Below are 12,317 nucleotides of genomic sequence, written 5' to 3' on the forward strand. Positions count from 1 at the left end.
ACTTGATGATTTGATTGAGTGAAAGTTGTTATCAATAATAGTCTTCACTCGATCAAGTTATCGATAACTTGATTAATCAAATCATCAATAACTTTATCAAAAGAAATTTTTTATGAGTTCATTTATGATCAGACAGAGGGTAGTAGAGGTTGAATCTCATGACAATGGTGAGATCTGATTATAATGAAAAAGTGGTCGATGACTAGAGTTTCTAATGGATAATATGGAATAAAATATAAGTTTTAACCATATAATAGATATTAAACTATTACGTTTTAAATGTTTAGGTGTAATTTGTATAAGATATACTTTTTATTTTTCATATATTTCGATGGTAATATTTTCATTATACACTTAAGAAGTTTTTTTTTTTTTTTTTCAAATGAAGTTTTATTTTTGCATAAAATTGTGTTATTTATATCATTTAAGCAGGGTGAAAAGTGTTTTAAGGGTAAATCTTGGGTGGTTACATGTGATTTCACATTTATTGGAGAGTAAATCTTGCAAACCCAATGTTACCCAATAGCATGCGTTTTGGTTTCCTATGAGTGACATTATTTAGTAACATTGTTCGCCCTCCTAACGATTCCCTTCTCGGTAATATTATTACTCTAATTAATAATTTTCTAATGATATTATTATATATAAATTTAAATAAGTTTAAATTCAAAATATGTATTTAATTTAAATCAAATTCACAATTCATTATAAAATATGAACGAGAAAATAATTTGTTACAAAATTATAATTTTTAAGTGCATTGCTTTAGCAGGTTAGGATTATGAATAAAAGGAAGATTTGGGCTAACAAACATAATTCGAATTTATTGTTCAATTTGAAGTAGTCAAATTTGAATTAAAATTTTAGTTCGATAACTCCTATCAAATTCATTTTATTTATCTTTTTGATGATATTATTTATATTTTTATGATAATATTTACTTCATCAAAAATAACTCAAATACACTCAAACTCTAATTACATATTATTAATTTAAGTTAAATTCGAATTAGATCTAATTGATCAGATAAATATAATTTAGGGCAATTAATGTTCCCTTGAAATTTAAAATGTTAAAAAATCCATAAGAATCTCATTTTAGGCCCAGCCCAGATTCCTAAAAGTGGAAAACTCACTTGGCCCCCGTTAAAATCACTAAACAACCATCCCTAGCTTCCCAACTTCCAAGATAAGCTCCCCTACAATAATCCCTGCCTGTAGACCTAGCTTCTCTCTCAACTCAACACCTCCCAGCGCTGCACTAAGCCTCAGACTCACAATACTCTCTCGTCGGCTTGCTTCACACTCAGTCAGTTACCTCCATTTCATCTCCTTCTGATCTTAATCTCTCGGACAAAGATTCAATTTTGCAGGTGATAACTTTTATTGACTGTGAGTTTGTTAAATTTTTTTTTTCCTTGTTTTAGTTTTAATGGCATGTGATTTTGTTTAAATATCTTTCTTTATAACTGCATAAAAAATAGTTAGGGTTTGCGTATTGCTTGTTTTAAGTTATTGTGATGCTATATTTTTGTATTGAATTTAGGGTTTCTGTGAATATTTGGGATTTTTTATTCCTATTAGTATATATTGAATTATGTTAACATCATGTTTAGTCGTACCTGAGTGAAAATTTATAGTGCTACTTATACGATTGATGCAGTTTTAAGCCCTAAAGCTTGTGAATGTTTAACATTTCTAGTTGCCATAAAGGTTATTTAAAGAGGAACTTTTCAAGAAACAGCTAAGATGTCGAAGAAAGGTTTAATGGAGCAAGACTTGAGTAAATTGGATGTGACAAAGTTGCATCCACTTTCTCCTGAAGTCATCTCTAGGCAGGCGACTATAAATATAGGTAATATTCTTTCTTCCCCATATGAGATGGATAGGATGTCTTTTTACGTTTGCCACTCACCAAAAAAGTTGTGTGGTAGATCTTTTTACATTGTTTCTTAATTGTTAGTCCCTTTTATATTTTATTTAAGGGTTTAGATTGATTACTTATGGTTTCATTCATGTTTCCAGGCACCATTGGTCATGTGGCACATGGAAAATCAACTGTTGTGAAGGCGATATCTGGTGTTCAGGTGATTAATTGCTATATTGATTTTGCTGCTAAGCTTAGAACTCTCTTGTGAAGCATGCTCTGTATTTGATTTTTTCTCCCATACAATGATAATTGATTTCAGTAAATAATTCTGTAGTGTTCTTCCTCTATTTGAATGCACTATAAGGTTTCGATGCTTGTTTTGCTTGTTTAGTTTTATCAGATGTCAAATAAAAAAATAATAGTTCAACTTGGGAAGAAAGAAGAGAACATGGATCTATAAGTGTCTTTGGGCTATATAAAAAATACCAGTTGGTGATTAGATGGCTGCTGACTTGGACGTCTTGAGTGACTGCCTCTTGCTGTGGAGAAGGGAATGCCTCTCTTAAGTGAGGCATTTGAGAGTAGTGACTATCCTTTGTTTTGTTCTGCAGAAAGTTTCTCAAAGATAGATTGTACGAAATTTTGACACTAGGGAAGGCTAATGATTTTGAAGATCAATTCACTAGATAGAAAGACAACCTCTATACTTTTTAATTGACTGCAAACGAACATTATGTGGGAGTTGGAGCCCGAAATTGCAATGTTTCCCAACAAAGATCAAAGTTTAAAAAATTTCCCTAAGTTTTTTGAATTGCCAATTTTTTCTTAGTTGAATGCTTCCATTGAATTTATCTAAACTATCTGCATAAATTTTATTATGAATTGGTGAAGACTTCATTTGATAATGGTACCGGTGTCTTCATTCGAGTTTGGGTTGGGATTAGGCAGTTAATTATGAAGATAATGGATTTAATATTTGATTTTTTGGGAGTTATTTGCATTAGCAATCTAATATGATCTCTTTCTTTGCCTTTATTTTTAGACTGTTCGGTTTAAAAATGAGTTGGAGCGTAATATTACAATCAAGCTGGGGTATGCAAATGCAAAAATTTACAAATGTGAAGATGATCGATGCCCTCGACCTATGTGCTACAAGTGGGTGCCCTATCCTGCTGTAAATTTGTTGAGAAATGAAGATCTAACTCTGCTTTCAAATTTCTCTGTAGCACTGCAAGCTAATAGTCAATTTTCATTTTTGTAGGGCATATGGGAGTGGCAAGGAGGATAGTCCTATGTGTGATGTGCCCGGTTATGAAAACTACAGGATGAAATTGCTGAGGCATGTCTCTTTTGTCGATTGCCCAGTAAGTAGTAAATGATTTTTTTATGTGTATTATAGATGATTCTGGCTAGGATCTGGATGATGTATAAAATATGGTAATTTCATTGTGTTTCTGCTTGGTGTGTATTTGTGTAAGAATGTGTATCACTGTTTTGTCTTGATCAATCCTGTCTTTGGGTCTGCTTATTTTGGAATATTTGTATAATTTTCTTCATTGGATAGGCCCTCCTCTGTATTCTTTTGTGAAGTTCTTAAACAGACTTGGCCCTTCTAATCAAATAAATTATTTCATTGGTACAAACTAATCTACCTTAGGAAATAAAAGGAAAAAGTTTGAGTGCAGTATCTGTTAGTTGCAGGGCACTTGTTTTCTAGAATTTATTTGCTGATAACCAATTATTTGCACTTCTTCCTTTGACTAGGGTCATGATATTCTCATGGCTACAATGCTTAATGGAGCAGCAATTATGGATGGGGCGTTACTTCTCATAGCTGCCAATGAAAGTTGTCCCCAACCACAAACTTCCGAGCATCTTGCTGCCGTTGAAATCATGCGCCTTCAACATATCATAATTCTTCAAAATAAAGTTGATCTCATTCAGGAAAATGTAGCCATTAACCAACATGAGGCCATTCAAAAATTTATCCAGGTTAAATATTCTTAGACTATTCTTGTAGAACAAATATCTCTTGTTTTTATTGACTTGTTTGTGGAATGTTTCCCCACCTTCAAGAAACTGACATGCTTAACATAATTTTGCCAGGGAACTGTTGCAGATGGTGCTCCAGTTGTGCCGATTTCTGCACAGCTGAAATACAACATTGATGTTGTTTGTGAATACATTGTTAAAAAGATTCCCATTCCAGAGAGGAACTTCACCTCACCACCTAATATGATTGTTATCCGTTCATTTGATGTCAATAAGCCTGGGTTTGAGGTTGATGAGATAAAAGGTGGTGTAGCTGGTGGAAGTATCCTTAGGGTATGTTTCTTTTCTATGACTTCACTTTGAGAACCTATTTATTGTGTTATGAACATGCTTAATTATGAGCTCCAGTATTTGTGAGGGATAATAAAGGCAGAAAATTTTATTACATATTTTTTCTGAAGTCCCTTGTTGGGTTCTGATTTTGAGAAATGAAATAAATTCAATGGGGTTCCAGATAATAATCTTTAAGGACCAAACAGATGTACCAAATAAACTAATACATTTTTAAATTTATGTACTATGGGTAATAAGTATATTAGTGATAAAATTTCTGTCATAATTTAAATGTGAATTATCAAGTTGTTGTCAGTATTCTGCATTTGATTTCATGTTCGTCCAAACCGGGAATCTGAATTTGTCGACTTTGAGCTGTTTTGCATTTTAGATATTAGTCGACTTTAGTTTTGTCCCAATTCAATAGTTTAATTGGTCATTCAATTTTGCAGGGTGTTTTGAAAGTAAACCAATTTATTGAGGTTCGACCTGGTATTGTTGTTAAAGATGAGAATGGGAATATAAAGTGCACACCAATATATTCTAGAATAGTTTCATTATTTGCTGAGCAAAACGAACTACAGTTTGCTGTACCTGGAGGTCTCATTGGTGTTGGCACAACCATGGATCCTACTTTGACACGTGCAGATAGGTTGGTCGGTCAGGTTCTTGGGGAAGTTGGATCACTCCCTGAAGTTTTTGTTGAGCTTGAGGTAAGAAACTGAGCCTGCAAGAATCTTCTTTGGATCTTTGAATTTTGATGATGCCCAGTATCTATTTTAGCTAACTGGGTTATCATGTTTTTTGTGCAAGTGCAACTTTTCAAGTCCCCAACATGTGTGAACATTCAAATGCAGGTTTTTTCATTTTATGATTTCAGGACAGGAGATGTTTCAAATTGTCTGCTATCTTGCTGTAGAAAAAATTAGAATATGTGGTCATTGAATAGATTATGACACCCTGAAATTCAAATGGTGTTTGATGTTGCAGGTGAACTTCTTCCTACTGCGTCGGCTTCTTGGTGTCAGGACAAAGGGCTCAGAAAGGCAGGGAAAAGTCTCAAAGCTTGCCAAGGCCGAGATACTTATGTTGAATATAGGGTCTATGTCAACTGGTGCTAGGGTTATTGCCGTAAAGAATGATTTAGCAAAACTGCAACTCACATCTCCAGTGTGTACCAGCAAGGGTGAGAAGATTGCTCTCAGTCGGAGAGTTGAGAAGCACTGGCGTCTTATTGGGTGGGGTCAGATTCAAGCTGGAACCACGCTAGATGTTCCTGCCTGTCCCCCGCTAGCGTGAAGGAGATAAAGGAATGATTGCAGGAAGAGAAAACTAGTACAACGGTGCGAGTAATAGTTTTGATACACGTGGGAAGGAAGACAGTTGCTTGGGACAATTTTTGTTAGATGGAGAAGAAAACATTATTTGAATTGCAATTGTTTGTTATACTCCTCTTGGTAATGCCAAATACTGATGATTTGTTACCATTTGATTATGGACATAAACTTTGATATATAATGGTGGCTGCCAAGCCATATTTGTTGGAAGCTCCTTCCATGCATGTTTCGGGTAGAGCAGTTTCGGATTTCTTTCGGAAATCTAGTGATTTTTAAAGATAATATCGCGCATATAAGCACTGACAAAGCATTAGAAACACGATGAATAATGTTGCACATGTAAAATCCAAAAGCAACACTCTTAGTTCTATGTACGTTGATTTTTGTTGATGTTTAGTTATAATAATATGGGATGACTTCACAGAACAAAATTCAAAACGAGTTTGAAACTACAATTGGATTTGACTTGTGCCGAATTATAATTGAGTTGGGTAAAAGTTTAAATCTAGATAGATTTGTTTTAGCTTGCTCAAGTTTGAATCTGTTGAAGAAAGTGTTAAAAAGCATGTAAAATTTGTCGTATAATATAAAAGGAGAAGAAAAGTCATCAAAGAAGATAACCTCGTAGATTTTGAATTGAGCTTGAGTTCAGTTTGTTCAAGTGAAATACCGAACCGAGTTTGAAACATGTAACATGTTTGGACTCTCCTCATAATGTTGATCAACGGCCCAAATACTTCGGCCCACTTTCATTATGATAAATGCAGCCGCTTAGCTACATAAAAACTCTAACCCTAGTTCTCATTCTCTCTTTTCTGCGGCGTTCAAGGTTAGGGTCTCTTTATAACCGTCGCTCTTCCTTCGTTTCGTTTTAGCTTCGATTATTTATCATTATTTTTTTCGTATTGATTTTCAGGGTTTGAATCAGTGAGTTTAGGTTAAGATGAGCAGAGGAAGCGGAGCGGCCACTGGGGCCAAAGGAAAGAAGAAAGGAGCAACATTCACCATCGACTGTGCTAAGCCAGTGGAGGATAAGATCATGGACATCGCCTCACTAGAAAAATTCCTCCAAGAGCGTATCAAAGTTGGCGGCAAAGCTGGCGCTCTTGGTGACTCCGTTACCGTCACACGTGAGAAGACTAAGATCACTGTCACCTCAGACTCCAACTTCTCGAAAAGGTACACTAGTCCTTTTTAGCAAAAAAGTATTAGCTTCGATTGTTTATTTTTGGCTGTTTGATTGAAACTAGCGATCTGTTTCGGCCCTTCTGTAGGTACCTTAAGTACTTGACAAAGAAGTATCTGAAGAAGCACAACGTGCGAGACTGGCTTCGGGTAATTGCTTCCAACAAGGACCGTAATGTTTATGAACTCAGATACTTCAACATTGCTGAAAATGAGGGTGAGGAGGGAGATTAAGTTGCTGGGTCTAGTGGTTTGTGTGTTTTTTTTTTTATTTTTGTAATAGTAGAATTCTTGTGATGAGACACTGGCGACTTTAGGATTGAATTTCTGCTTTTTGGAAGTTGAATATATGACATTTTTGCATTGCTAAATCACACTAAAGTTCAGTCTTTTGTTGTGGAAGTTTGTTGCTGATGGATTTTCTAAATTGTGACAATGATTTTGTATATAGTTTTATCATCCTCTGCTGTAATTGGTGAAACTGGGCAAGTGAATCTTACTGCACAACTCTTACCTAGCTAGGGTTTTGATGTTGTGGGCTTTTTAATAGTTGCTTTGTTGAATAGGCACTCTTGTAAGATAATTTTTTTTGTTGCCACATTATTTGGAATTTGGACTCTTGGGTATTCTAGAGGTACGAATTTGGATTTGCAGTGTGAGGAACTTGTCCAGATATGATTTTCTAGGGTTGAGTTTGAGTAAAAAAGAATTGTGCTGGAATGAAAAAAAAATCTGTATGTTTAAAACTGAGTACACATAGTTTTATTGATTTCCCGTCAACCTAAGTCTCTTCAATAATTCATGCACTGTTTTTAAGATAGCTTCATTATACATCTTTCATTCATTATTAGCAATTTTTGTAGACTCAATTTGATGCACAAAAACCATATAAACCAATGTCTGTCACAAAAAATGGTGATTGGTGAAGGGCATTATAGTTAGTGTTTCCGCTGTGATCTTGGTAGCTATGGCGGTGGCTGTTATGATTGGTGTTTGTAGCAGAGGTGCCACTCTTCCATCTAGTCAGGTTGACACTACATCGAAGGCTATCAAAGTCATTTGTCAGCCTATTGATTATAAGAAAACTTGAGGAAAGAGCCTCAGTGCTCAGGGTGCAAGCATAACTGACCCTAATGACTTGATTAACGTTGAGTTTAAAGCCGCTATTGATGAGCTGACTGGCAGTAATTAAGGTATGTAGCAGATAAAATGAATTTGAGCGGCTCCAGCTTGGAAACTAAAGCTACGGATGTGTCAACTTAAGTTTTAGAGGAGCCAACTCAATTCAAGAGTTGTTGGTAAATTTATGGCGACTTTCCTTCTTTCAGCTCTTCACTCAACTGCTTTAAGGTGAACTTCTGGTCAGGTCGAGTTAGAATTTTTAGACTGAATCCGCCTATGTTTCAGCTTACTTCTTGAACCAAGGTGAGACTGGCACGGACGTTCATTTTAGGGCCTCTATTTTCTATCCATGGATATTATATTATATAATACATACTGAAAATATATATTATATCTTATAATATATATTATATTATATAATAAATTTATTATATTATATAATTTTTTTATACATGTTAATGTATCTATCAATTTTTGTCTGTGCATTTTCTTTCGTATAAGCATGGCCACGTAACACCAACAGAACTACATCATCACCTTTGGCCGTGTCTCCCAGGACAACTTTCATCAAGTCATTTTGTCTCGTGAATTTCTAGAAAATTTATCACATTTTAAAAGAATACAAAAATTAGACATTGCCAGCAAGAAAAGGATGTGGAAAAATAAATCTTCGATTGTTGGATGAACATGGTGAGAAATATAAGTCATGTCAGGTTGGTTGGATAGTGCTTTAAGACACTGATGTTAGCCTTAGCCACAAAACAAAAAAGAAGGAATTTGTGATGTTTAAATGGTGCGAGTCGCATCAAATAAGCTGCACAAATGAGGGCCATAACGAAGATTAAGCATTGAAACATGATGGGCCATTACAATTGTCTCAAATCTACTATCCAAAATGATTCCCATTTTGAAATTTGTATTTGTCTTTGTATGTATGCTCGCTCAATGTTTGTAGGTTGTTTGATCCGATTAATCAGCCGGTAAGATGATACGGCATAATATAATTAAAATTTTAAAATAGGTTTTAATAATATGATGTCAATATAATGATTATATTGGTCTAATTTAATAATTGAATTACGATTCGATACTATTTACTTAATTTAATCTTTAATCAATCCAATCAAAGAATTAAAATAGGTTTTAATTATGACTCAAATCAAATTTGATCTTAATTCTTGTTTTACCGACCAATTCCCCCTTTCAAAAATGAGCTAAATAACATCATTTTCATCATTTTCTTTCTTTGAGGAAACCCTGAGGATGCTCCAACTTATTGAAAGCAAAAGATGCTCCAACTTATTGAAAGCAAAATCAAATTGCCCTTAATCATCATTTTAATAACGATTTTGTATATAATCTTCCAATTATGGGGCTTATGGGTCCTAATTTATGTCTTGATATTGAATAATTGGTCACAATTCAAAGATTATAATCATGTTATTATAAATAGCCTATAAAAATTTAAACCCAGATGTCAAATTGATTTCTTTTTCCTTCCAAATAAATCAAGTTTTGGACTCAATACGTGCATATAATTTTTCCTTAACAAGGTTGAATCAAACTGCCATTAAACTTTTCTGGTTTGTCCATTTCAAAGCCTAACCTAATTGATGATAATTAACCATACCCTAATATTGTTTACTTAGTTTTGAAAAGATTAAATTTAATTAGGGGAACACAAAAGCCTTTCGGATTCCCAAAGGTCAAAAGGAGATTTGCCCCTCTCCAATCCTTAAGGAATACAAAGCCAGCAACTATCTTTTTGACATAGAAGGCTTTGTGTTGGATTAAAAAAATCAAAGCTTAGGCTTTAATATTGGGTTTGAGTTGAGTCGACTTGGCTCTATCATTTGGTTTGGATGAATTGAATTTAAATTATAGTTTTAACTAAATAATTTGACTCAAATTTAACTTATCTATTTTTTCTAATAACACTGCTTACCATTTACTTCACTGTTTATCATATCAACAACATTACAGGTCAACTCAAATGAAATTGAATTTAGTATTACGTATTCAAACTGAGCTCTGTGTACGGTTCGCTCGCTCGAATCCATCCATGGCAAGGCCTGCTTGCATTGAAAGGTGGAGCTATCAAATGGGTCCACAAATTAATTTCGGTGCCAATAACACTGTGCCCACACGAGTATAGGCAGCATTTTTCGCACGCCTCTTTGCATTTTGTGTACTTCTCCGGTCTTTGTCTTGCGTCCCTATCATGTTATCGTGTAGATCTTTTCTCTCTATCCTTCAAATATTTCAGCGTCCTGATAGAAACCATGAAGAAGATCCTGATGAATTTTGAAAACCCAGAAAGGCTTTACAAGAATATTCAAAGAATTCATTGTTTAATGAATTGGGACCAACGCTGCCGAGAAAATTTCCCAGCATGTGAAGCAGTACTTCTGTAATTTTAAGAACTGGGTTCTCTCTTCTGCAACATGTCCAACACCAACAAACATGTGTGTGCATGTGCACAAGAGATAAAAAAATTAACAATTTCTGCTAAGGAAATATCAGAATTACACATTTCTATGGCATAACATTCAAGATTCAACTTACAAATAAACACTACAAAGATTAAAGAATACAGATTGAACTCTGCATGATTCACTTTGGAATTCTGGTTCTTGTATTCCATCAGTGCAGGCTAGCTTGATTAGCTGATCTCAACCCACCATTAATGGTGGACAAAAGACCAGGCAAGCAAATATCTAAAAGGAAATCCAGTTTGTAAATAGAAGAAAAAAGCAATTACATAAGAGAAATATGGGAAAAAATTATCATGCCAATATGATGTATACCCCAAGATCCTAAAGTTGTCATCTTTATTCTTTTAGCCTCTCACAGCCAACAATGAAGGAATGGCTGCTAAATTTGGGGTAGTGTTTTTATTTGCATGCTTAGAAGAGGGTTTGGTGAAAGCTCTCATGGGACTAGCAAAAGCCCTTCCCCAGCTTTTACTTCTTCCATGAGTGAGTGGACCTGCAGCAGCGGCTGTTGGTTTCCCATTCACATGATCTTCTGCAGAAGATGAAAGCCAATATGATGATGAAGATGATGAAGAGGAAGATGATGTCATGATAAACCCACCGAAAATCCCACCACATTTAACTCTTTCTTTCATGTGAGATGAAGTTGTGTTGTTCACCTTGTGTTTGCCTTCTCTTTGAGACTCAACTCTTCTGAGAGTACAGTCTCCAAAACCTGTAGAGATTCTTTCAAAGAAATCGCCAGAAAAACTCCTGCTTCCACACCCTAAAGATCTGGATCTCGAGACTTTACGCTCAAAAGATGAAGCTGAGGCAGTTGCTTGACCGTTGGGACTATCATCTTCCTCATTGACAACAATATCACTTTTCCTTGAAAGTGAAGAGCCCAAGCCTCTCTCTTTTGACTTCACATGAGAGCCATTTGTGGTAGTTGATGTTAAAGTTGAGATCTTGTCCGCTTTCTTTGTGGCGTTTGACCTTAGAGAGGAATGGTAAAGAAATGACCAAAACCCACCTCGCTTTCTGGGGCTAAAAACTTCACCTTCATCAGCATCCAACAAATGGCCTCTTCGTGGAGTGGCAGTGGACTTGCTTCTCTTGAAAACAATATCTGCCGCACGATCTGATGATGCCACCATGATTTTCTTCTTCTTCTTTGCTAAAAGAAAAGGGATCCTGGCCCGCCTCGTATAATATTCTTGACAATGACGATCATTGGCATTATCATTTCGACGACTTTTAGAGGTGGTTCTGGGGCGAACAGAAAGAGAAAGTGCAAGAGAAGCTGAAGAAGAAGAAGTAGCAGTAACACAACCACCAGCACCAGCAGCAACACCACCACTAATGTCAAAACTGAAAGGAGGAGAAGAAGAAGAAGAAGAAGAGCCACGAACAGGTAAAGGAAAAGAGGAAGAAACCAACTTTCCAAGCTTTTCTTGAAGACAATAAGCACAGATCCCACCTGGGTTGTTTCTGTAAGGATGATCACTGCACTGCATGCCATCTCCCGTGTCATCTTCAACAACACCAACACCAACTCTTCCTCCACCTTCCATTGTTATCTTCTTTTTTTAAAACAAAGTCTAAAGATTCTGTACAACAAATCTCTTCTCTTGTTGCCCTTTTCTCATACCTCGATTCGATGGAAGCCTTTCTTTGATAGCTTTGTTTTTCTTTGCTTACTTTGAGTGACTGAAGGACAGGCACAGACAGAGAGAGAGAGAAATCGGAAGAAGAAGAAGAAGAAGAAGAAGAAGAAGAAGAAAACAAAACAAGGGAAACAGATGGTCAGAGACTGCAATTGAGCGAAAATAAAAATATGGCATTCAATTCAAGCCTTATCAAGTAATGGGATTGGACTGGAGAAGGAGAGAGTCCCAGACGCACATGGAAGACTGACTTTTACTCTCCATAACACGACAAACAAAACCCTAAATTTTTCAGAACCATCATTGCATTTTACTCTTCATTTATTATTATCTCA

At 35.5% G+C, this 12,317-nt stretch overlaps 3 protein-coding genes across 6 annotated transcripts; 2 read left to right on the forward strand and 1 right to left on the reverse strand.

Moving 5' to 3' along the window:
• Window positions 1–1,176: 1,176 nt before the first annotated feature.
• Window positions 1,177–5,741, forward strand: LOC123221899 (eukaryotic translation initiation factor 2 subunit gamma-like). 3 transcript variants are annotated; one of them, XM_044644871.1, is made up of 9 exons: window positions 1,177–1,372; window positions 1,663–1,854; window positions 2,025–2,086; window positions 2,912–3,024; window positions 3,131–3,233; window positions 3,634–3,861; window positions 3,976–4,194; window positions 4,647–4,907; window positions 5,185–5,741. In XM_044644871.1, exons 2-9 carry the CDS (start codon window positions 1,749–1,751, stop codon window positions 5,491–5,493), a joined length of 1,401 nt encoding a protein of 466 aa, XP_044500806.1. In that variant the 5' UTR covers window positions 1,177–1,372; window positions 1,663–1,748; the 3' UTR covers window positions 5,494–5,741. The 3 variants fall into 3 exon arrangements, with proteins under 3 accessions (XP_044500806.1, XP_044500804.1, XP_044500805.1); XM_044644869.1 differs by having other exon boundaries at window positions 1,702–1,854; XM_044644870.1 differs by having other exon boundaries at window positions 1,713–1,854.
• A 512-nt stretch (window positions 5,742–6,253) lies between these two features.
• LOC123220248 (60S ribosomal protein L22-2-like) lies at window positions 6,254–7,118 on the forward strand. Of its 2 annotated transcripts, none has more exons than XM_044642338.1 (3): window positions 6,254–6,360; window positions 6,448–6,710; window positions 6,806–7,118. In XM_044642338.1, exons 2-3 carry the CDS (start codon window positions 6,475–6,477, stop codon window positions 6,948–6,950), a joined length of 381 nt encoding a protein of 126 aa, XP_044498273.1. In that variant the 5' UTR covers window positions 6,254–6,360; window positions 6,448–6,474; the 3' UTR covers window positions 6,951–7,118. The 2 variants fall into 2 exon arrangements, with proteins under 2 accessions (XP_044498273.1, XP_044498274.1); XM_044642339.1 differs by having other exon boundaries at window positions 6,460–6,710.
• Window positions 7,119–10,347: 3,229 nt separating this feature from the next.
• LOC123220472 (vitellogenin-2-like) lies at window positions 10,348–12,317 on the reverse strand. Its single transcript, XM_044642699.1, has one exon. The coding sequence runs from the start codon at window positions 11,887–11,889 to the stop codon at window positions 10,678–10,680; it is 1,212 nt and encodes a 403-aa protein (XP_044498634.1). The 5' UTR covers window positions 11,890–12,317; the 3' UTR covers window positions 10,348–10,677.

The sequence above is a fragment of the Mangifera indica genome, chromosome 7 (genome assembly GCF_011075055.1).
Source record: "Mangifera indica cultivar Alphonso chromosome 7, CATAS_Mindica_2.1, whole genome shotgun sequence".
NCBI classification, from domain to species: domain Eukaryota; kingdom Viridiplantae; phylum Streptophyta; class Magnoliopsida; order Sapindales; family Anacardiaceae; genus Mangifera; species Mangifera indica.